The sequence below is a fragment of the Sycon ciliatum genome, chromosome 12 (assembly GCF_964019385.1).
Source record: "Sycon ciliatum chromosome 12, ocSycCili1.1, whole genome shotgun sequence".
NCBI lineage: Eukaryota > Metazoa > Porifera > Calcarea > Leucosolenida > Sycettidae > Sycon > Sycon ciliatum.
In genome coordinates this window covers 24,761,264-24,787,439 of record NC_088654.1, presented here as the reverse complement: position 1 = coordinate 24,787,439, position 26,176 = coordinate 24,761,264, and the positions used below count along the sequence as shown (strand labels likewise).

General features: G+C 45.4%; 1 protein-coding gene across 1 annotated transcript in view; it reads right to left on the bottom strand.

Annotated features, from left to right (window-relative positions):
* The window catches only part of LOC135827827 (protein sidekick-2-like), a 68,430-nt gene that overhangs the window by 33,607 nt on the left and 8,647 nt on the right, over positions 1-26,176 (bottom strand). Inside the window, exons 5-9 of the mRNA XM_065340255.1 lie at positions 21,863-22,153; positions 12,123-12,428; positions 7,485-7,772; positions 2,964-3,260; positions 1,913-2,197 (exon numbers count right to left, since the gene is read on the bottom strand). Coding sequence (XP_065196327.1) covers positions 1,913-2,197; positions 2,964-3,260; positions 7,485-7,772; positions 12,123-12,428; positions 21,863-22,153 — 1,467 coding nt within the window. The remainder of the gene's footprint in view (positions 1-1,912; positions 2,198-2,963; positions 3,261-7,484; positions 7,773-12,122; positions 12,429-21,862; positions 22,154-26,176) is intronic.

Here is a 26,176-nt window from a genome sequence, read left to right as displayed (position 1 = left end):
GTGTGTTACATGTGTAACAGGTAGCCGAGTGGTAGGCGCGGTGCAATTAACACAAGTTATCTTTTATTATTATTCTCTTAGGTACACACCTGGGATATAATTAGAAGTTAAAGTAGAAGCGGAAAATAAATGGAACTTTCTCTCGGGTGCACACCTGGAGGTTGAATAGCTCGTTATTATCAAAATCTCATGAAACAGAAATGCGCTGCAGCTTTTATGCAACGGACACCGTACGCTTACATACGGAGATACACTAAAATACATCAGGTAAAGTTCCGTATTAGTTCCGTATTACTTCCGTATTAGCCAGGCAGGGATACTACACCCTCCCTTCCTACAGATAATCACGCCCTCATGATTTTAAAAATTAGCGAAGAGTTATGAATACAGCGTCAACCGGAAAATGGCAAATTATATCGGAAATGATAACGTTTAGAGTAGACAGAAGAAATGAACTGATAACAAATCATAACATTGAAATAAAAGCATACCAGGTTCACACGATCTCTCGGGGTCAAAAGGGAAAGAATTGTCCTCCAAACAGGACGTGAATGAGAGGCCAAATTTCTGCACATTGCGGGCTCAAACTGCCAGGAAATTTACAATTTCAAAACATGCACTGCATCGTGGGAACTTACTCCGGTACACACCTGGAGTGTAAAAGGGGATTCTCACACACTTCTCTCACAAGGTTAGTTAGGTAAACCGTGGCTCACCATGATCAGACGCCTACCAAACTAAACTGGATTCACACACTCGCATAAGTGAAGAGTGAAGAGAACAGGGAGACTGAAGGAAGACAGGAAAGAAAATGCCATACCTGGAATCAGCGCTAGTAACCACGGCGGCGGCTGGAGCTACGGCGGAGGGCGAGCCAGGTTTTATCTTCATCTTGGCTGAGCCGGTCACTCAGAGCGGCTAGCTCGGCGTTAGACAGATCACCCCCTCCTCGTATTGAATTGTGGTCTTCACATTGTCGAAAGCATCGCTTGGCGCGACGTAAAGAGTGATGGACTAGCCAGGAAGAGTGTTGACGAAAATATGCATTCCACCACGGAGACGAAGTACCAAGTGAAGAGTGGACTCCTGCTGAATGTTTTAGTCACTCAGGGTTCGGCCGTCTGCCAACTGCGTGCCAGCGAAAATCAAACACTGCTGGTCTTGGGGAATACCCTCCTTGTCTTGGTTAGCAGCCTGCCTGTCGTCGTCCTCATCAGTTTCGCCATCACCACCGGTAGTATACATGTAGGTAGCGAGTCGCTTGGAATCGCCATCGGAGTCTCCAGTGTGTGCCGTGCGGAGAGAAGGGTGATACACGCTAGCACCCTGACTGTGCTGCAAACTTATAAGCAGGGCCAGGCCCAGGAAGGCAAGAAACATGATTCTCATCTTGATTCGTCGCACGGAGCTGCAGCGGGTTGAGCCATGGGGGTCTGGGGTCGAATCACATTGTGTTATTTTTTTAAACACACACCACTGCCACCAATGTAACAGGCAGCCGAGTGGTAGGCGCGGTGCAATTAACACGAGTTATCTTTTATTATTATTCTCTTAGGTACACACCTGGGATATAATTAGAAGTTAAAGAAGAAGCGGCAAATAAATGGAGCTTTCTCTCCGGTGCGCACCTGGAGGTTGAATAGCTCGTTATTATCAAAATCTCATGAAACAGAAATACGCTGCAGCTTTTATGCAACGGACGCCATACGCTTACATACGGAGATACACTAAAATACATCAGGTAAAGTTCCGTATTAGTTCCGTATTACTTCCGTATTAGCCAGGCAGGGATACTACACATGCACAACATGATGATGAAAGTGTGTTGCTGAGCTTATAAACTGATAGGTATGGTATCGGCTGGGTGTCTAAGGAAAAAATGTGATTATTTACCAAGAGCTACTGTTCTTACCAGCTTCGAGTGTTGTTATAACGCCACTACTTCTGGCTGGGCCATCTTGACCTCCGTGACCTATAGCAGATACACTGATGTTGTAGTCTGAGTTAGGCTGAAGGTGATGAAGTGTGAGTGAGAGCTGATCACTTCCAACACGTCGGTCATGGCTGTTGTTGTACTTGACCAGATAGTGTGTGATTGGACCATTGCGACCAAGCAAGGGTACTTCACTCCATACTACTGTCAGTGATGTTCTGTTGACATTGGTGATGCTTACAGATGCGGGTGGCTCAGATGGGGCTGTGTCAGAATCAAAAATACATCAGAACGTTAAAAAGCCAGGAACATTTAGCTATCAGCTTGCGGCGATGATAGTCACATTTGGCTTTTCTATATTCGGTTTCTCACTTCAAAAGTTCGTGCTCAAAATGCAGGAATTTTCTTCTTCCAGTCATTTTAGTGAAGGCCCAAGATCATCCTCATATTGAGTAAAATATCATGCATGCAAAGTCTGCGGGTTTCAGTGACCGGGGACATGAATAAGGAAACTAACTCTGTCTGTACTGCTTTGAGGGGAATGATCAGAATGGCATCCCAACCGCTCACAGACACCCTGAAGAAAAGAATGAGGAAGTGTGAGGAATAGCGTTCTATGCTCGTATTCCATGTAACGAGTTGATAGGAATAGGGCATTTTGACTCGGAAATACACCCTGGGCGCAGAGCAAAATTCTCGTTAAATTCACATTCTTTGGAATCCGTGGCCATGCATGAGGAAAACAAGGATGCATGAATTGTTTTCAGCACATGTACGGTTTTGGATGATTTTTAACCCATTGGGCCACAATCTACTTTGTCGGAACTGACCAAAATGAGTCTTTTTCGGGCGAGGAATACGACACACTTGATTCCATTCCCTATCCCTGAAAGGGACATTTAGCGTAATAACCAAAAATCTATTCAAATGATAGTTCTAAAGGGGCACAGACCACCAGAATTTCTTAGGTAACATCCTATGGTTGAGGAAGCCATTCAGCCCATTACTGGCATTGCTACTTATCACCAACCTTCGGGTTTAGTTTTGAGACTGAATGGCATTGTATGTGGGCTAATCTTCATGGCAGTGTTGTTGGCAAACCCCTCTATGGAGTACGTTGCATCCTCCTCCAGGTTTTTCAGTATGATGGTTGTGACTTGACTGCAAACCGTTGTAGAGGTTGTTGGCGATGGAGTCCCGGAGACTCTTTCACGGTGGTACAGACAGCAATACCGATGAATTGTGAAATGACCAGTCAGTGTGCCAAACACCACAGTAATTGTTGCTGGAGTTGATGAGTTAGATGTGATCTTTGGAGTTGGTGGAACTGCAAGCCACACGACAACAAGTCATGCACATGAGTCAGTAGCTACTGGCTAGCCCAACAAGTCATGCACATGAGTCAGTAGCTACTAGCTAGCCCAACAAGTCATGCACATGAGTCAGTAGCTACTAGCTAGCTCTGCATGAAGTCAAAGTAAGGTTAGGATGCATAAATAGTATGCAAACTGCAGCCAAATTCCACGTATCTGACTTCTTTGGCGATTCGGGATATTGGATAAATGATAATGTTTGATAACACTTATGTTCTGTTACATGTGAACTGTCACAGACTTATTTTTGCCTCAATTTTGGTTTTGAGGCTGCTGACCACAATGGTGAAGTTTTGTTTTCCATGGCTGAGCGAAAGAGAGCAAAAAGCGTACTTTTCACTCACCAATATTTTCGTGCGTTTGCTCTTGTTCTGCGCAACTCCATTGAACCTGCCATCGTGGTCTTTGTTTTCCTCGTGGTAATTGAAGTTGCCCGCCCACCAACCCCGGTTTCAAGGGGGTCTTCCACTGGACATTTTGATATTCTATGCCGATGTCTGTGGCTTACGATCATGACATACTGTAAATATACAAATTTTCGGCAGCTATTTAATTTCGGCTATATTCGGCACCGACCCAAAACGCCTAAATTAAAACGCCGATGAAATTTTTCACAGCATCTGTCGCAATACCATGCCCTCTACCCCACGCCGAAAATAAATCGCCGCCGAAATGTCAAAAATCGTGAAGTGCCGAAATTTTGCAGCGCCGAAATTTTGTATATTTACAGTACCCCGTATATTACATACAATTTCTTGTTTTCTCTATTCTTGGGTCCGACTGGCAGCGGGCGTTGCAGGAAGTAATAACAGTCATAGATATTTTTTGGCCGGAAGGCGGGTTTTTCCTCTAGCCCAGTTGAGCGGTCGTGGCTAGGAATGTATGATTGTTTTCAGGCGCTCCCTTGCTGCCCACTCACCCATGCTCACCACTTACCATGCTGCTTCTCCTGATTTTGTGGCCCTTTCTGTTGCATGATTTACCGTACTCGCGCGATAAGAGCTCTATCTTGACTTTGTGCTGAAGAAAGCTGTAAATATATTCAATTTTCTCTTTAGGCTATAATCAATTCTACACACTAAGTCACTGTCTCTCTCTCTCTTATTTACAAAACACCTATCATGCGTATACATGCCTATAATTGAATACGCATGCATTGCTGTCACCCCGCTCTCAATCACAGCCCGTGACCGCCTTGAGCGAATCCAGAGCAAGGCGGCCAGAATTTGCCTCCGTCTCCCCCTCTTCACTCCTCCGCATCATTCAGCACTGCTGCACTGGCTCAAATGGCGGACAATGTCACAAGTTTTCTCGTCACAAAGTAAAGCTCACCCTTCTTGCACACTCCATAAATTACCAATATGCACCACAACCCATACGCATGCTCAACACCCCGCTCAAGTTACGCCCCAGTGTAGCCTTCGACACACATGCACTTGGCGCCTCCCACCCACCAGAACCGACCGCTGTAAAGACTCCCCACTGTACAAGTCCCTAGAATACTACAATGCCCTCCCTGCTAGCATTCGTGACGTCTCCTCCCGACCTGCTTTCAAACAAGAAACCTGCTCACTGCTAATTAACTCGATCTGCTCCTGCAGCGCTCACCCTTTCCCATACTTGTAAAATTCAAAGTGATGTAAATCACTTTCCAACTGCATAACCCACAGCCTCACCCACAGCATCTCCCCTTCTCATAAACTTATCTCTTATTGGCGATGGTGCCATCGTGAGAATAAAGAATTCCAAAAAATCTTGAACAGTGCCCTATCTCGAATAGTGCCCCAGTCTCTAAGAGCCAGTGAAAAAACGAGAGAGCTTGGAAGCTCAGGGCCCTACGCTATGCTTTTTTGCCTTGATGACCTAGACAAAAAAGCATAGGGATGTTATAAATTCTTTAAAAAATTCCTTTTTTTAAGACATAACCTGGGATTCGAACCCGCACTATCGCGCCCTGCATGCATCCCCCGATACACTTCGCATACATACTAATTCTTCCAAGTTGCTTCACATTATGATCTTGCATTTGAAAGCTCTATTTGAATATGCATTGTGGCCAGCCGTCTTTGATGGTAGGGTACGGTAGGGGATAGGTACGGGACAGGTACGATCGAGGGTAATACGACACCGTCTCCTGTACCGTACCATCAAACACAGCTGGCCACATACAGCTGCCCGCAATATTCAAATAGGGCTTTCAAACGCAAGATCATAACGTGAAGCAACTTGGAAGAATGGGTATGAATGCGAAGTGTATGGGGGAATGCATGTAGGGCGATAGTGCGGGTTCGAATCCCAGGATATGCCTGAAAAAAAAAGGAGAATTGAAAAATTTATAACATCCCTATGCTTTTTTTGCCGTCAGATACGTGAGAGCGCCAGGCGTGACACAAGCAAACAAACACACAAATACCAAATTAAAGCTGTGTGGACCCTGGCTAGCGCCAGACGTTACTGAAGTAATGTCTTCTGCATAGCTACGGGAATAAAGCCCTCTCTTGAATAGTATCCCCCCCCCCATGCCCGCTGGTAACCAAGCTCACGTGCAAGTTAGGTGATATTTTGCTAACGTTCTTGTCCATGTCACTGCACTGGTGGTTTCGGGATCAAAACGGATCTGAGGAGAAGCCAGAGACTAGCGAAGGCACGACTGAGAAAAATCGAGAAGGTCGGACCAGGAGAGGCAGGTGAAAGTACGGGCGCAGCAGTGAACGCGTCAAGGAGAAAGAAGCGGTGGAGCGAGGAGATGGAGTCGGAGGATGATGATGGGGGTGAACAGGATGGTCAGGAGGACAGCAAGGGTGAGCAGGATCAGGAAGTGGAGGACGAGAGTGATACTGACGAGGAGGAGTTTGATATCGACAAGAGGAAGTCTGCCATCTACAAGCATTTGGTGTCCAGTCCGGATTGTCGTAAGTTGTTTGACGATTCCTGGTTCAGTGTTATTTGTTGCGCACGTTTCTTTAAGCAGTTCCAGGTGTTGGAAGCTGTTTATATTCGTATACGTGACCCTGTGCTATGCAAGCAAAAAGAAAATGTTGTAGCACTCACACTTTTCAAATAATACGCACTCACCAGTTTGTCCACACGCACTCACAGCTGCCACATTCACCTACTGCTACCATTCTCAGATCCACTGAATAAGTTCACACTACACGCGTTATGCATAACCGCGAGCTGCTGCATTCTCACGCTTCTTTTCATATTGGGGGAAGAGTGTGTTGCTCCCTACATGGGAACGCGCGGTTAAGTGAGAATTCAAGTTGGCAGGAAAACCGCGAGCTCCCATGTAGGGAGCAACACACTCTACCCCTACTATCGCCGAAGTCGCACCAACCTCTTCTTCTTTTCATATTATTCTAGCTATAATTATAACTGGTTGTTTTAGTGATTCTTACTATGTGACGATCTTCCACGGATGATAGTCACGGGAAAACGTTCTGGCATTGTTTCATTTTAATTGTTTTATACATGGTTATGAGTGCACAATTAGTATTTTTCATTGCTATTTTACTACTGTTGTCTCCTCGTCAGTTGTAGAAACTTCAGAGATAATCAAAAGAAGGTGGGTTGCACACAATACTTGGGCTTGAAGTCCAGTGTCAAGGCAAGTTGACGGGAAAAGAGTGAGCTCAAGTGTTGGGAGGAACCAACTTCCTTTTAAACGTAACTTTGCTTCCAAATATTCTGTACGATTGTGTGAGGCTCATCTAGATTGAGTTGTCCGTATCTGCATGAATGTTATTATTTCTGGTCGGCCGAGCGGAGCGAGATAGGCGAGAAAAGATTGCTTGCGCAACAACATTTCTCCTCTTGTGAATATAGCGTGTGATATTTTTTCTTCTGTTGTTGTTGTTGTTCTTTTTGTCTGACTTCTTCAGTCAGTTTTTTTAGTCTCACCAGTGTTGCTAGTCACCTCTGGCTGTGGCCTATTACCCCTCACTTTGTACGCTCCTGCCTCCGTTGTCTGTATCTATGTTGATATGTTGGTGTACGTGGATCAAGAACCACCACCCTCTAGGCTGAAGGTGCAAACGCAGCTCCTAAGCGGAGAGAAAGATGATGAGAATTCAGCATAAAGGAATAATATTTGGACTTGTGGAATGCATGTGCATCAATGCAGTTGATAAAAGAATTGACAACACATAGTACCGGAATATAAAAAACACGACACTTACCATTCTGTGATGTTGTGACATTGGTGTACTTTGAGTAAACACCTAGCCCTCCTGATGAGATGGCTGCAACTGAAACTTTATACATGGAGTTGAATTTCAAGCCAGTCACGTTCGCGTTCTCTGTTGTAGTGTGCACATACGTTATCAGGTTCGTGCCTTGCCAGCATGTAACATTGTAGCCCACCAGTACTCCATTTAACGCGTATGGGTCCACAGCCAACCAGCTAATACGGACAGTTGTAGCTGTGCTTGACCTGAATTGTATATCTGACGGGGCTACATGTGGAGCTGCAAATAGAGAACAGTGGATAATGAAAGGTGATAAGACGAATTTTGAAGATTCCATCCCAAATTTTGAATTACAGTTTCAAGCTTCCACAGTAAAATTTCATGAAGAGCTTGGTACACCTATTCTATCATTCGGCTGCCATTTTGGGGCAGCTGAGTTTTGCTTCATTCTCAGCATCCCCAGACAAGGTTCCTGATCATGGTCTGCGATCCGTATATTCTGTAGCGGCATGACTCTGACGATGACGTCACATCATACACAAAGCATGCGCAAGAAAATAAATAAACAGTTTCCTCCGAGACAAAAATGCGATAATACTCATAAAAAGGACACAATTCAGGCTCTTTACGAACATCTTGAAAGTCGTTTGGTTTCACAAGTATACTTTCAAGCCTTCTCATCAGGTGAAATACAGGTAAGGGAAAAGGAACAGGAACAGCAATCTAGCACTGCGTACACGTGACAAATAAATCTTTCCCTTTGGCCTCAACTTCCTTGTTGCACAGTTGACGATCCCAGCCGTCCATTTCAGCCGGCCTAAAACCCTAAAATTCAAAATCGTCCAGCTGGTTTTTGAAAGACAAATTTTTGTCCGAATTGAGGCTAAAACCTACTTGAATTTTGATAAATACGGATGTTTGACCTGCTTCTACATACATTTTGCCATGATTGTAATATCGTGTCATGTCTTTTAAAATTAGTGAAACCTGGCCAGATTTGAAGTTTACTCTCCTTGGCCTTTTCTGGCCTCAAAAGCGGAAAGTAAAATCTCGCAAAGCAGGATGTAGAGTTGCATTCAGCGAAGCTACCACCATGCACAAGGTTCAGTGGAAACAATCTGTGCATCTCTCCTCTAGATTTTCTTGCCGCAAGTTCTTACGCGATCATCAGGAGACTATGCTTATTGGACTGTATCCTACTGTTGTACATCGGACTAGTTTCTCTTGAAAGTTTTAGATTTAGGAAAGGGGTTTCTCTCGAACTCGGTTCCTGGACATTTTGAGTGTGGGCTATTAACACCTACAAAAGAAGGAAGGCCAGTGTGAGCGCCATGGCTTTGTGGAAGGCACAACCTGTAGTGTACGCTACGGTTGAACACTTTAAAACTTCTGCCATAATCACATACACAAGGGAACAAGGAACAGGTATGTGGTAGGACAACATTTATTAGTGAGACCGAGAAACGGAGAGAAAGACGAACGATTACATGATGAAAGGGAGAGAGAGAGTTTTGAGAGAAGGAGTGCAAGATCAAGGGCCTGGGTAGCTACAGCAAATATGGTCATGCAAGTAGCTAGCCAGGCCAAGAAAAGGTGGGTACGTGAGGGTAAGTACAGGGTGCATATAGGTCAGCAGGGAAAGGTTGTGGAAGGAGGCAATGTACGGGAGGAGGTACATAACACTTCTATGGTGGACGAGGTAACCCAGTCGGAGGTCAAGCGGCCCTAGGGTGCCAGCCATGCAGCCGTGAGTACGCAAACGATCAACAAGTGCTCTGTGCATGCAACTTTCTGTACGCACTGAGGGTGCCGGCCCCAGTCATTCGACTGGATTTCCAAGTCCACGGCAGTAGTTGTGGTTGCCACAGCAGTATCTCTCCTCGTATTGTCTCTTTCTCTCTCATCTGTAAAAGTGCATGCTGGACGTAAATATATCTGCAGTCTTTGTCTTGTGCCCACAATGGACGTGTGCTTGGCTTACAGGCTAAACACAACACACACTTTGCAGAGATTGGCACGACGATTAGTGTGCACGGGAAACCTCCTGGGGGCTGACCTGTCAATACCACATTGAGTGCTCTCAGGATTAGTTTTCAAGCTTGCACTTGTTGCAGTATGTTATTTTGTGTACGTCGTGTGTACGTCATGTTGGTGCATGCGTGTGTTGCTGTGGTGTGAAAAGCAGTCTTCGTAGTGAGTTCGTCATGTCTAGTTGTGTTTCCGTAGTCACCTTGCAATAAACAGTCTTTCAAATGTAGGTATCGTCGTCCCTTTGTATAAGTGTGGAGATGGCACGGGACTGGGAGCAGGTGGAGAAAGGGCAGAGGGCAGTTACAACACACTCTCTACCACAATACATGACAATCAATCAAGTTTAGCACCCGGATGGAGATAACGTCTTAGGGTTGGTTCACATAAGCAAAATCGGCGCCGCAAGACATCGCTAGACATCGGTGGTGAGTCAGCTCCCGATCCGTTGCGCATACGGTTCGAGTACCAAATCTACTACAAAGTAGTACAGAATGAGCCCAAATGCTACGACAGGTTTGCCAATTGAAGATTGAATTCTTTGTTTCTCCAGTAGTTCAAGGTCTTTCGGTGATGGCCTCTCGGTGCTACCTTTTACTGGAGATCATGAAACTACTTCTACACATTTTATTGCAGTCTAGTGAACGATTGTGTCGAAATTATGCTTGCAAACGTTAATGAAGTCACAAGAACTTGCCAATGTATCCATCATATTTTTTATTTGTTTCAATTGTATTTGTCTCATAAGTTGCACAATGGGCAAGCAGATCATCCGAGAAGGACGGGTTGGTATGCTGACGTATTTGCCACCTTGAAGCGACTACAAGAATGGCGAACGGACCTCCTCTCTAGCTTCAATTTAGAAAAATTTAGGACAAGTATTGGTTTGAAATTTTGACAAAGTCTGGCTCCCGGCAGCCGGCGATCACCGGCGCGAACGGTTCACAAACCACTTTTGGTCAAAATTGTACGGGATCGGCGCTGGGGCAGAGCGCAAGAGTTGGGCAGTGTCCAACTTTGCCGGCGGTCCCTTGCGATATTTTACCGTATGATTTTGTTACGACTGCACTGGTTCACATAATCGCAATGCGCCGGGAGAGGTTGCAAGAGACCCACTCCCGATGACTCCCGACGCGTACCGGCGATATGTGAACCAACCCTTACTGTCATCGCTAACACAGCATTTTTAATGTTGTGTTAGCGATGACAGTAAGGGCAGTACGTGGCATGTGGCCTCCAATTTCCTAATACTTGGAAATTCTCCGTGAAGTCCAAATTTGAAATTGCAACTTATTACTTAGCTTATGATATGGGTAATGTTTAGTCATTAAAATGACTAAACATTACCCATATCATAAGCTAAGTAATAAGTTGCAATTTCAAATTTGGACATCACGGAGAATTTCCAAGTATTAGGAAATTGGAGGCCACATGCCACGTACTGCTCTTTTCTCTCCGAAACTCAACACTTTTTCCTTCTTTCGTATCTGGCTTTCAAGTGTTGAGTTTCGGAGAGAAAAGAGCAGTACGTGGCATGTGGCCTCCAATTTCCTAATACTAAGTAATAAGTGATGTGGTAGTTCATGCAGAGTTTGAATTGATTAAAGTTACTACAGCACAAGGAAGGGAATTGTGTGGTGCTCCCTACGTGGGAGCTCTCGCTTTTCCTGTCGCACCAACCTCTTCTGTACAAGGAAGGCCACAAGAAATCCTTGGTTTTGTCTCAGGTTTTGTCGGTGCCTTATTTTCCGGAGTATAAGATGCACTTTCAACACCAGTAGTTCACCGCAAAGCAGTAAGTAAGGCGTATACTGTGATGGGCAAATGAATCGTGAAAAACAGGGTAGATGTCTGTATTTCGTGACAACAAAATCTGGGTACGGCTTATTTAACGGAAAAAAAGGTACCTCTTGTACAGAATGAAGTGGGGTTCATACAAATGCATCAGTACATGTACAGTCCAACCTCATTAGGATGAACACTGATAAGGTGAACTTTCATTTAGTACGAACTAGGGCCAATCCTATGGTTGGCCAGGCATCATCATATCAAGTCAAAATTATTCATTTACGACGAACTCTGCAGGGCGAACTTTCCCGAAGACGAACTAATTTCGAGCGTGATTTGAACAAAATCAGTGTGTAGTACGAACTTTCGGTCCCCGTGGGTACGCTGGCTGTAGATTCTTTCCGATAGTCGATGCCTCTTGTACTGGCAAAACATGTTACAAGGCGGATGTAATCATGTCATGAATTCATTGCACATTGTACTTACCTATTGCTGGCTTATGTTATGAAAAAATGTTTTACATTTGCGACAGCATGCATCTTCACATAAATTCAATCCATATGATGTGCATATCAATTATTTTGTCAGATCTGGATAAGAAGAACTCCGGATAAGATTAAAAAAACGTGTTTGGTCACTTGAAGCTCGTCCTAACAAGGTTTGACTGTACCAAGGCAAAGCCAATGGTCCAAATATCAACCTGGATCATGGGCATGTTGTGTTAAGTATCGGTGAATGTGGAGATGATGCGGGACTAGCAGTAGCAACAATTCGACCTGAGAACAACAAAATGAGAACAATAATATTATTTACCTGTTGCTGGTGTGGTGAAGTTTTGAATAAATGTGGGATATCCGTCAACCGGACGTGTGTCCTTTATTACACAGTATGGCCGCGGGTTACCGTAACTGGCATCCTCCTCAACAGGTGAGAAGACAATGGGACTAGTACGGTTACAAACCGTCACCTTATGCCTGTTGGACTTTGGTATGTTAGATACGGAATACCTCGTGAAGTAACAGCAGAACTTGGAGAAACGGTAATTTCCTGTGCTTGCAGAGATGTTCACGATGACCTTTGTCGGAAATATCTCAACAAAAACGCTTGGCTTTGGCGCATCTGCACAGAAAATAAGGGAAATGAAGTGAGGAATTAAGCGCTCAATAGTCTTTGGTGCCACATACTGTAAAAGCCCGTTAATAAGCATGTACAAGTAGACTCCCTAAAATTCGAACCTCAAATTGCCAGGCCCCAACTTCTAATTATCAGGAACTTCTAATTATCCAAATGCAGCCCAATGCACTGATATGTATGTCAAAATGCTCGAAATCGCGTGCTGATTATTTTCGCACGTTTTATTCGCATCAACGAAACATAGGTGGTCATGTACAATGCACCAGGCCATTTTATAATAAAACAATGGATTAACACAAAGATGATATCTTGATCTTCTAGTAAAGAAGTTGCCGGGCACTGCAGCTGTCCTGAAACAATTTCAAGGAAAAGAACAGCGCCGCCTAATCCGCATCATGAAAGGCCGTTGGACAGCAGCACGTCGTTCTGAGGAACGGAAGCTGTTGCTTGCCCTTGCTTTATTCTTATTTTTCCTGACCCTTACCGCTCTATCATTTGTTTTTGGTGCGTGTTTCTGGCCGTGATGCCGAGACCTCAGGTCGGCAGAGCCATCAATGCCCCACCATCACTGCTGCACCTCGGTGCAGCCCCTTCTCAGTAGTTGTCACGTTTGTCCTTGTCTCAGTACCATTGTCTTCTGTATTATTTATGAGTTGGGTATGTAAACATAGTAAAAAAATATAATAAATAAAAAATAAAAAAGCGGCGCATAGCATCTCTGCGCGCGAGCTGGCGCTGCATGAAAGGCCACTGAGATCCGCGAACGGAGTCAGCCACCTGGAAGAAGTCGTCTTCAATCAAATCTTTGCACTTTGCCTCCCACAGGCTTGAATCAAATTTCGAGAGAAGGTGGGCTTCTTGAACGCTACTGTCGATCCTGCAGCGGACCAGGGATCGATTTTTGAGCTACTCTAGGCTAGAGAAGGACAAAAGAATGAACTCCGAATTACAATTACAGTCTGTATCGGCTATAGCGTACCCTTTTGATTTCCGTGATTTTATCACTATAACCGATGCATCACTATATGCGATACGATCGATTTTTTTCGAGCGACACATGAAAAGCAAGGGAATACTTCCAGCATGGCGTTTTGACAAATGAGCATGCTGCATAGTTGACAGTGCCCGCATTTCCATAAAAAATTCTGTTATGTACATGTACATGTACATGTGTCACTATCAAAATAAGCAACGTGAAGAAAGTAAAAAAATAGGGCCTTTGATATTATTGCAACATGTATTTTAAAGTTATCACTATAGCCCATTATAATGTAGTGTGTTATGCATGTTTTGATTCTATGTTGCCATCATAATATCCGATATATCATTACATCCGATAATATTGGTTATAGTGATATTTGTACAGGATAAAATACGTTTTGCTTTTGATATTTCGTACCAATATCACTGTAGCCGATATATTCTTATATCCGGTCACTCTATAGCCGATACAGACTGTATAATACCTCCATCTCACTTCGAAATAAGCGTTCCAAGGACATAGTCACTATACTGCAAACTACTCTTCTGTACGAAGACTGAGTTTGAATTTTCCAATCGGCGCACGTTTCGTCCTTCGAATGACGCATTCGAATTCGACTTGAAGTGACTTGCAGGAGATCGGTACGAAGAAAAAGTTCGAATTACACGGAATGTTCGAATTATACCGTATTCGAATTAGAGGGAGTCTACCTGTACTTACTTTCGAATTTAGTGGTCGCACCCGTACTAACTTTCGGGTGGGTACTAACTTTCGGGTGGGTTCTAACTTTCGGGTGGGTACTAACTTTCGGGTGGGTACTAACTTTCGGGTGGGTACTAACTTTTGGGTGGGTACTAACTTTCGGGTGGGTACTAACTTTCGGGTGGGTACTAACTTTCGGGCAGGTACTAACTTTCGGGCGGGTACTTTCAGGCGGGTACTAACTTTTGGGCGGGTACTAACTTTCGGGCGGGTACTAACTTTCGGGCACGAACTAACTTTCGGACCCGACTTGTGTGTAGTGGAGAAGTAATTTTCATAAAAAGAAAATGTACATGCTAAGCGCTGCATCTGTGAACCATACCGGTACTTATTTTGGGCAGTATGTTTATCGGGCTGAACTAGACTTCAACAGACAGAATCAAAAGGATGAAGGGGGTATTTATTTTGGGCAGGTACTTATCTACGAACTTTTACGGTAAATGACTTCTTCAATGTGTATGTGTGCGTATGTGTGCCTGTGTAATAGCTGGCCCCTCCAGTCTCGCCGGAGGCGTGGGTTCGAATCCCACCGCTGCCACCAATGGAATAGCTGGCCGTCGGAGACAATTTCACACACTCAAACAAAGCACTCACTTTGTGGTTTCACGAATACTCGTTAGGACAGAATTATTAGTTGCACACTCGGCAAGTAAAGATAAGAAGTGAAAAAGCACAAGATAAGAACAATGCAAGAAGACAAAACACACGGCGAATGGCAGCCATGTTCTTTAGGTCATCAACCAATGAGCAATCTATATAAACCGGTCGCCGACGAAATTCTAGAATATTCCAGAGCTGTGAACTGTGATTGGTTAAATTATGCTAATGTTCTAGAACAATAACACTAGCAGCAGTCATACGGGTAAATACGGGTTTAGCCATACACGACTCATACATTACTCACGAGCGACTGTCGGAAAGGGTAATAACATGCAGATACAAAATACGCAAGGAGAGAAAAAAATGTAACTAACTGCCCATCTTGGGGTTTGAACCTAGGAATCTGTATCAACACAAGCTCTACAAATAAATACTCTTTTACTGCGAAAAATATACTTTCTATTAAAATGCAACTCCTACACCTGTACCTGCAACCTTTGTTTGTTCCAGGGTTCAGATATTTTCTTTTTGAAGTATACATGCCTGTTAACCATGGACTACTTCTGGCTAGATTAACTCTTGTGTAATCAATGGTGCTAGTGAAGCTTATATCAGACCAACTCTCAGTGCTGCCAAATTTTCCGTATTTGTACGGAAATTGACCGAAATTGTACGGGAAAACTGAGAAGTATGGATCTGCTGACTATGAACCAGTTTTACACATGACTACATACTTTACCTGTGCATGTACATGTATGCAGAGCACATAAAATTGCCAAGTACACGCTAAAACAGTATTCCATTCGACTCAGCACCCTGATGACTACAACTAAACTGGTGAAAATTTGATTTCAGCCTTTACTTCCCCTTTAAATATTCATTCTTTTCGCAAAAATACATTATAAATCGTGGGATTAAAACAATTTGGTAGCACGCAAAAACTCTGGAAAATACGGAAATTCAGCCGCCCGAGTACGCAAATCAGACCGAGCAGGTTGGCAGCACTGAACTCTGATTGAGCCACCCACACTAGTAGCAAGCATTACCTTCACTGGGGCAGGGGTAAATGCAGTTATTATTATTTTTTAGAGTGAAAAAGGAGGACAAAATGTTACGAGTTATGACTAAGTGTCCACCAACGTAACCAGATCTTATACAGTCAGCGAGTGCGACAAAATGGCCCAAAACTGACAAAGGAGTACGGAGACATTTGGCGACCTGACACCTAGCTCCAACACTTCTCCAATGCGCAAACCAACAATCTTCCAACCTCTCTCCCCTCTCCCGGGGTGACCCAGGTGACTAGTTTTGGCAGTGAGCAAGTACAGTACAGTACAGTACAGTACAGTACAGTAGTGTGTGTGTGTGTGTGTGTGTGTGTGTGTGTGTGTGTGTGTGTGTGTGTGTGTGTGTGTGTGTGTGTGTGTGTGTGTGTGTGTGTGTGTGTGTGTGTGTGATCTAGCCCAGAGAGCGCGTCTTCCTGAAGACATTGGCACTCTCCTGCGTGAGTACCGTCTGCGTTGGCTGGGTCATGTTGCCCGTATGGACGCGGCACGGATTCCTCAACAAGTGTTGTTTGGGGAGCTCGAGGCAACCAGACCACGGCATGGGCCAAAGAAGCGTTGGCGAGACACGATTGTCGGTGATCTGCGCTCACTGGATATTCCGGAGTCCGAGTGGTATCGGCTCGCGCAAGATCGCCCGGAATGGCGCAGGTGGGTCCATCAACATCGTCTTCCTCCCCCGGCACCGAAGGACTTTCACTGCGCATGCGGCAGAGCGTTTAGGAGAAGTGGCGATTTGAAGCGTCACATCAAGTACTGCCCAACTCAGTAGCCTATCATCTCCACTGGAGATGGGGCGTCAAAGGTCAAAGGTGTGTGTGTGTGTGTGTGTGTGTGTGTGTGTGTGTGTGTGTGTGTGTGTGTGTGCGTATGCATGTGTGTGCGTGTGTGTGTACTTCCTCCGTATACAAAAACTTCGTGACTTTTTTTCAACGGTGTTTTTGAGCAAGAACCTGCTCAACGAACCGCACCAAAGGCTGTCATAGACAGCCCACATTCATGTGATGTAGGTTTGGTTGATCTCGAACAGATTCTCTACGGAAGCCATGCGTGCGAGGACGTTGCCGACAGGAACTCACGAGTCAAATGACAAAAAAATAGCACTAACTTGCTCGAAACTGACACTGTGACGAAGTGGAGCTCTCGCCTGGAGCACGGAGTCACGACTCACGCTGCACTCGCTGCCCTGAAACTGGCCAGGCTCGTACTTGCGGTGCGCGGCCCCATACGCAGCGTGACAACATAAATCGGTTCAGCTCGCACGGAAAGATGAAACATTTGAGTCGTTGTGCAACCAGCGCAGACTCCGGATCGGAATGTCGACGACCTGGCTTTCTTCGCCTCTCTCTACTCCAGTCGGACGTCTCCGTTGTGGCCTAGGGGAATCGCAGGGACCTCGTCGAAGCCGTTGTAGAATGCTGGGAGGATTCTCCTGCCGAGAAAATGCGAAGCGTGTGGATGTGCTTGAGCGACTCGTTTCACGGCATAATGGAGGTCGCGGGTTGGAACGACTGAATATAGTCGACATCGATTCGTACACAGCTCTGGAAATGAAGAGTGTAGTGGATGCACATCCCACTGTTTGTCATTGTATCCTTTTATGTAACATGTATGCATTCATCCGGCCGCGCTGTGCGACATGCCAGTTGTACCGTACGCACTTTAGCTGTACTTGCCTGCCTGGCTTTTCCTTTGATCTCTCTGTCGTTCTCTGTATTCCCACACACTTGTGATTTGTAGTAACGAAGCTAGTTACAAGATGTCTTTGGTGCGTTTGTAGAACCACTACATGGTGTCAGAAGTGGGATTCGATGCGCCTGCTCACGTACAATCCAGCCGCTGTGTATGTCCCTGGCAAAGAGCTAGTTGTTGCCGATGCTCTGTCTCGCGCTCCGCTCGCCTGTGACGACACGCCTGGTCTCCAAGACGAGATCAGCGTCAACCTCGCATCTTACATCGGCGAGATCGTGTCGGATGGTAAAGCCCGTGACATTGCTGACGCCACCACACAAGATGAGACGCTCAAGCAAGTCCTCCACTTCGTCCAACACGGATGGCCGTGCAACCCACGTGATGTCGACGACACTGTGCGCCCATACTTCCATTAACGCCAGTTACTGTCCTGTGAGCAAGGTGTGCTGTACCATGGCTTCCGCATTGTCATGCCACCCTCTCTGCAGCCTGAGATGCTCGAGAAGCTCCACGAGGGACATCAAGGTGCAACGAAGTGCAAGTCTCGCGCCCGCCATTCCATTTGGTGGCCAGGCTTGTCAAGGCAAATCGACACGATGGTCGCTACGTGTGAAGTGTGCACCAAACACCGCGTCCAGTCGACCGAACCACTGCAACCCGTCCAACGCCCAACACTGCCGTGGCACACGGTTGGTGCAGATCTGATGGAATTCAACGGCACGACTTACCTCGTCATTGTTGACTATCTCTCGCGTTACCTCGATGTCGTACCGCTGACTGCCACAACCTCGATTGCTGTCATCAAGCATCTGCACCGCATCTGTGCCGAGCATGGTTTCCCGTCCACCTTGGTTACAGACAACGGTCCTCAGTTTGCCAGCGAAGCGTTTACTGAGTTCTGCACAGCAAACGACATCACCCATCGCACTTCCAGTCCACGGTATCCTCAGTCGAATGGCGAAGCGGAACGTGCAGTTCGCACCGCCAAGAATCTCCTGCGGAAGGCCGAAAGCCTGCAAGATGCACTCTTGGCTTACCGCACGACACCGCTGAGCAACGGCTATGCCCCATGTCAGCTGTTGTATGGCCGCCAGCTCCGTACCGGTCTACCTGCAACGACTGAACAGCTGGAACCGAAATGGCCAGATCTCCCTAGTATTCTGGAATCGGAAACTCAGTCCCAGGAACAGCAGAAGTTGCACTACGACCAACGGCATGCAGCTAAGCCTCTCGCGACTCTACAGCTTCATGACCGTGTATTCATCACCGATCTCGAACGGGAGGGCAAGATAGTAGAGCAAGTGTCCAATCGTTCTTACCTCGTTGAGTCTGGTAACTCTACTGTTCGCCGCAATCGTCGTCACTTGATCCGACTGCCACTGCTAGAAGCAGAGAAGCCGACAGTCGAGGTTGAGTACGGTGGCACAGCAGCTGATCCAGTCCGTCGCTCTGCTAGAGCTCCTCAGCCTGTCAACCGCCTCATTGAATCATGCTAATTCAGCAACGTGCCGAGACGTATCTGCCGTCGTCTCTGCACATCACTCTTTCACTGCAACTTGCTCTACAAACAATACCTACATTATCGAATAGTCTTTGGACTCCTCATCTTCTCTATTATAGCCTGTTTAATCTCAGAGGGGAGATGTAGTGGATGCACATCCCACTGTTTGTCATTGTATCCTTTTATGTAACATGTATGCATTCATCCGGCCGCGCTGTGCGACATGCCAGTTGTACCGTACGCACTTTAGCTGTACTTGCCTGCCTGGCTTTTCCTTTGATCTCTCTGTCGTTCTCTGTATTCCCACACACTTGTGATTTTTAGTAACGAAGCTAGTTACAAGATGTCTTTGGTGCGTTTGTAGAACCACTACAAAGAGTACGCTAGCCAAAGTCCCGCGTCGGATCATCATTGCAGCTGAAAAGAATCTGAACGAATTGTGAGCGGAAGCAGCGACTTTTGGCGATGCGGTGTCAGTGTCGTCAGGTGACAATGACAGGAGCGACGAAGACTCTGAATAAACTCAATCTCATTCGTCTGAGTTGCTTTTTTTTGTATATAGCTTGTAAACAGGTTAGACAATGCCACGAGTGTTATTCCAAGTCAAACGGAACAATTCCAGAACTATGCACAGCCTTAAAAAAAAGTCACGAAGTTTTTGTATACGGAAGAAGTATAATTATATGTATGCATGTGTGTACATAGCAAACTCAGCGGAGGACGTTCAGGTTGGTTGTAACTCTGAGTTTCATGCCGTTAGGCAATCATCAGACAACTGATACTCGGGTCTACCCAACAGTATGCTTATAATCACATAGGGCCACAAGCATAAACTAATTTAGCGCTAAATCTGGTGTGAGGTATGGGGAGAAAGCTGGCGCGGGCCAAGGCACGACAGTAGAAGTGCCAGGAGGGTGGCGGGCAACAGGCAGGTGTGAGCATGAAAGCGCGGGAAGAAGCGATGGGGAGGCAGTGTACAGTTTTCTCCCCATACCTCACACCAGATTTAGCGCTAAATTTGTTTATGCTTGTGGCCCTATGTGTTTATAAGAATACTGTTGGGTAGACCCGAGTATCAGTTGTCTGATGGTTGCCTAACGGCATGAAACTCAGAGTTACAACCAACCTGAACGTCCTCCGCTGAGTCTGCTATTTACTAAGCTCTGTCTCTGACATTGAGCACTCTCTGCAGCTCGGGGATCAACGGATTTGTATGCATGTGTGTGTAATTATATGTATGCATGTGTGTGTGTGTATAATTATATGTATGCATTAGGGGTGAAACGATTAGTTCGAATATTCGAGTATTCGTTCGAAAATTTCAAAGGAGCGAGTATTCGAAATTTTGCACTCGATCGTTTTTTATTTATTTTTTTTTATTTTTTTATTTTTAGGATTGGCATTGTTTTTTAAAAAACTTTTGTTGTACCGCTGGTCCACTGGTATGCATGCGTTATGCATGGCTTTGAGTCAGTATTTTAAGACTTGGACGATGCGATCACCACGGCAAGTAACGTTCTGAGATATGAAAGTACTGATGAAAATCGTTACTTTACACTCTGTACAAGACGTTGGCGACTTTTGTTCTATGTTCACAGATAATTTCTTCCGAATTGGTCGAGAACTTGCAAATCTAGCGCTTTTGAATTTTGATAAAATACTAATCGGATACTCGATCGAATATTATGAACGAGTGATCGGTTGGTCAAAATAGATACTCGTTTCACCCCTAACTATGCATGTGTGTATACGTATATGTGTATACTTATGTGTGTATACGTAGGTACATGTATGTGCAGGTACAGTCTACTCGCATTAAGCCGCGCACCCTATCTTGAAGACAAGAAATGCGTGACTTATCGCGAGTGCGCGACTTGCACAATGGTATACGTATATAAAACATATATGCCGTCCAAATTGCAAAAGTGCGCGATTTGTCTCGAGAGCGTGACTTAAAATTTCATGACTTATCGCGAGTAGACTGTACTCGTATGCGTACATGTACTGTATGTATCCATACAAGAGGCGTGTGTGTGTGTATATTATGTGTGTATGTGCGTATGTGTGTATATGTGTATGTGTGTATGTGTGTATGTGTGAATGTACTGTATGTATCCATACAAGAGGCGTGTGTATATTATGTGTGTATTATGTATGTATGTGTGTATATTATGTGTGTATGTACTGTATGCGTGGACCGTATTATCTCTATTAACTCAGTCTCTTGTAGAAGCCCAGTCTCTATTATAAGCGCACTCCAAGAGGGCTTCGAAGATGTACAAGCGCAGGGCTTATAAAGGAGAACTGTATGGATCATGTCCATGCATGTTTGACATCACACAGTATCACATAAACACATGCTGTGGTAAAGGTCTGTGATCCCTGAAATCTAATGTTCAGACTGAGTGTACCTGGAAGCACAAAACTGCAGTCTCGGTACCTGCTAGGAAACTTTGTGCTACTGATACAATGAAAAATAATAGGTAATTTATATGTACCAGGTGGTTGAAAAACTATAAGCCCAGTCTCTAGTAGAAGCCCAGTCTCTAATCCGGACTGGTTGAAAAAATATAGGCGCGGGCTTATAATGGAGATAACACAGTATGTGTGTGTCCGTGCATGTGTGTCTGTGTGTGCGTTTGTGCATGCATGTGTGCAAATGACTCGTGTGGATGGGTGTGATATGAGTGCGCGTGTGTACTTGAAGGTGTGCAGGAGTGCCAGTAAAGTAGTTTTTCACTGTGGTGTTGATTTCTGGCTATATGCGTGACCTATCCATTTCTTGTTGGTCTGTGCTGACTTCACAGTCCGGACTTACCGTCTTGTGAGGTGGTGGCGCTCACCGGAGAAGTATATGGGCCAATACCACCAGTTGAGATTGCTGCTACCTCGAAGCTGTATGTATAACCTGGGTCCAAGCCGGATATGTTAGCCATCTCTGACAGGGTCACATTGAACATGGTTACAACCATTCCTTCATCTGTATATTTCACACTGTAACCCAGTAATTCCCCGTTCAGAAGCAGATAATCAACTGGTGTCCAGGAAATAGAGATAGATGTAGGTTTTTTTAATCCGATGGGCAGTACTCCCGGGGGATCATCTGGAGCTGCAGAACATAATTATAGTAAAAGCAGTACATAGCAACATGGTAAAACAGGGATATATACCCGCAGGGCCCGATATGCGTGCAATGATGGCCAACCCTAAATTGGTACCCAAACGGTGTCTGCATTTTGTGGAATGGAACCAGCAAGTTCCCTATAAAACGACCTTTTAAAGCGACATTACTCATGCAGTCTTCATAAGAAGAAAAGAGGACCAAAGAGCTGCAAGTTATGCTATAATATCCACTGACATCACCAGTTACTTTACTATCAGATCATGCGATAACACTGCACGATACTGACCAAAGGTACACTTAACTGGCGCTCAGCTCAAGCAAGCGTTTTTTATGAAAGGAAGATGCAATATGATAATGAATAATGTTGTCTTCAAAGTGTTTGTGGAGCAATGCAAACATGAACAAGCAATGGTGGAGAAGAAAAAATGTGCAATAGTCGTCAAGGAGTGTCCAGAAATGTTTCTTAGTTTTTTCGGCTGCTACCGTTCGCGTCTCGTATACACCGTGGCATTCGAACCACGATCAAAATACAGTCGAACTCTACCCTTATAACAGTAACATGTCGTGGTTTGTCTCCACCCAAGTCTAGTGTTCAGTATTCTCTGGTAAAGCTCCCCACAGATTATATGAAACTTGAATACAGATCCTACCTCCAGGCACAACATCAGTACAAGAAGTAGCAGTATGGCAGGCAGGGGGTAATTCCACCTGTACGTGATATCGGTTTAATAACGGCAAAAACTCAGTACCACATACTATGAAGGTTGTACCAGGGCCTTTCCCACTAAGAAAAGTTCTACCATCTTGATAGAAATACATAGGGCTATAGCTGGTTTAGCTATAGCTGGAGCTTGAGACCACGATCGGCACCCCACAGGGCGACTGCCTATCTCCAGTTCTTTTTGTCATTTACTGGGAATCAGCGCTACGTGATCTCAAGGCCACGTTACCTCCCAGGCTGCCAGCTGATGAGCTCTTGCCTGGGGAAGTTATCTATGCTGATGATACGGATTTTCTGAGCAGCTCACGGACATGGTTGGATATTTTCAGCCCAAGCATAACTGAGGCCCTCAGAGAATGGCATCTCAAAGTGAACGAAGAGAAAACTGAGCAAAAAACACTACGCAGAGAAGGGGATCGTCTAGCGGAAGTCTGGAGAAAGACATGTAAACTTGGGTCACTTCTGGGTGATGAACAAGACGTGATCAGAAGGAAGCAGCTCACAACAGCTGCTTTCAGGTCACTCTTTGCTGTGTGGTGTTGACGAGAGCTTATCAGTGAGAAGATGCGCCAGAGGCTCTATCAGGCGTTTGTCATACCAGTACTGACCTACACTGACGGCGGAACATGGGGCTTGAAGGTGGCTTTGGAGCAGAGTCTCGATTCCTTCCACCGTCAGCAACTGCGATCACTACTTGGCATTAGTTGGCGTCAGAAGATGACGAATGTCTCTTTGTACGCCAGGTGCAAAGCTGAGCAAATCACCAACATTCTCAAGCGTCTGCGGTGGCAACTCTTGTATTGTATACCTGTGTTTACTGCTTACTGCTTACTGCTGCTTTATTGTTCCAAGTATCAGTTTAGTTTAGTTTAAATATCTCTTATTATTATTATTATTATTATTATTTTTTTTTTTTTTTTCTCACCCCACACCCCTCTACTCTGTTATCGGCCCTCTTAAGAGTTGTGTTCATCACTGTTGAGGCTTCCGATGGAAAATAAAAGACTACTACTACTACTAACTCTTTGGTCACATTCTCCGCTTGCCAGAGGACACCCCAGCATCATTGGCAATGGCGGCGTATTTCACGCACGATGAGAAGACCTGGCGAGGACGCCCACGTGTCACAATTGTCACGAAGCTGTCGGGAAACCTGGCGAAAGCGGATAATGGAAGGCTTGTGTCGCTTGGTGACTTGCAGCGCCTACGGATCCTGGCAAGGGACCGTGCAGGGTGGAGAGGACTCTGTGCCGTCGTATGTTTCTCTTGACTGGTTTACACAGAACGGATATATATTATGATGTCATTTGATTTATGGTTTTGGCAGAGCATTCTATTTCCGGCATATGCGAATATGTGGGTTGCCATTGTTCGGGTGACATTGCCGCGGAAATGCATATAATAATAATAATATACCGTATTTTCCGGGGTATAAGCCGCACCGGGGTATAAGCCGCACCCCCCTTTTTGAGGAAAAATATTAACTAATAGTTGGTATTCGGAGTATAAGCCGCATCCACAAACCAAGATTTTTCACACTCATTGACAAATGGCCTTTCTACAAATTTATTATGGTTATGGAGCTAAATACCATGTTAGATCAGATTATGAAGTGTAAGTGCACCACAGGTTGCTGCAGAGATGTTGGTGTATTGCTGTGTTGACTACAGATCACTCCATGTCATCTGCACTATCTTCAGTCTCGCTGCCACTGATGTTGATCAAAGCTACCTCTGCAACGATGCCGTCGCCGTCTTCATTGCTGCCGGAGTCTGAATCATTGTGGTCCTCAAAGATCATGTCATCTTCTGTCGCGGCGACCTTGTCGCGCGATTTGTATCATGTTTGTGCCTGTTCTTGTTTCAGTACAAAACGCTAGTTCCATGCCCACGTTCCCGTGCTTTGTATGACTTGTTCTGGCCCACGTATGCATGACTGTACATGTACTTGTCAAGGCACGTGCATGCAGCACAGTTTGACGCGCTTTTGGGAATGTGTTTTTTCTTCTCCCACGGTGGTGGGTTATGCGGCTCTTCTTGGACACGAGTGGTTTTTCAGTTTTGTTGTTCTCTAGCATTATTCTGGAAAGAGCGATTACTACAGACTCCTTTGTCCTATGATGTGTGCCACCGGTAGAGGTGAGATCGGACTTGTGACCTGTGTTGATAAATCGAGAGATTGGGAATCCTAATCTTTCGACATCTTCAGTGCCGTCCAGTGCATTTGAAATTGAGCACTTTTTGAATGATTTGGCGACCATTGTAGTTGGGATGGTCTTCCATGACTCATCCACCCATTTGCATACTTTGGAAATTGATGGCTTCTTCATACGGCCTGTTGGTGTAAACTCATGGTTTCCACCAATGATCCAGTCTGTCCAGTGCTGCCTGATGTGGCACTTGAATGGCTTGTTGAGGCACACATCAAGTGGCTGAAGCTGGGATGTCAGACCACCAGGGATAACAGCAAGGTCGGTCCTTGTTTCACGAGCACGTCTTTTGAAGTTCTCTACTAGATGTGCACGAAACGAGTCAAAGACAAGGCAGCTTCGAACAGGGGTGCTCCTACGGCCACCTTGCCTTGCACACCAAACCTTATCCAGCCACATATGCATTCCAGCTTCATCCATCCAGCCTTTGGGGTGAACGTGGACAATGATATCAGGCGGCACTGCATCCTTTGGCATAGTCTTTCGCTTGAAAATGACAAATGGCCGTAACTTTGTCCCATTGGCAAGGCATGCTAAAGCCACAGTAAAGTGCTCTCGTTCGTGCCCTGTCGTTTTGATGTGAATAGCCTTCGCTCCAATTTTGTCGATAGTGCGGGACAAGGGCATGTCGAAGTTCAGAGGTGTTTCATCCATATTGCCAATCTGATCTAGCGGATACTTGTTCTGTTCTCTCAACCTGATGACGTTGCGCTGAAAGGACAGAATCTTCTCCTCAAACTCGTCCGGCAGTCGCTGGCACAGGTGAGTCTTCACCCGGATAACAAGGCTATGTCGCTTCATGAAACGATAGCACCAACTAACAGTTGCGTTGAAACTTACGGCGTTCATCTCCTTTGCGAAGACTTTCGCTTTTAGGCGAATCATTGTGCCACTCAATCCAATCCCATCTTCTCGATTTTTCTCGATCCATTCGAAAACCTTACGCTCAAGTTCATTCCATCGTGGCTCGGGTCCAGCATGTAGCGATTTGGATGCGACTTTCTTCTTCGACAGCTCGACTTTCTGTTTCCGCCACTGGTGGTGGCTCCGGTGGCGGCAAGGGCAACGGTGGAGAAGG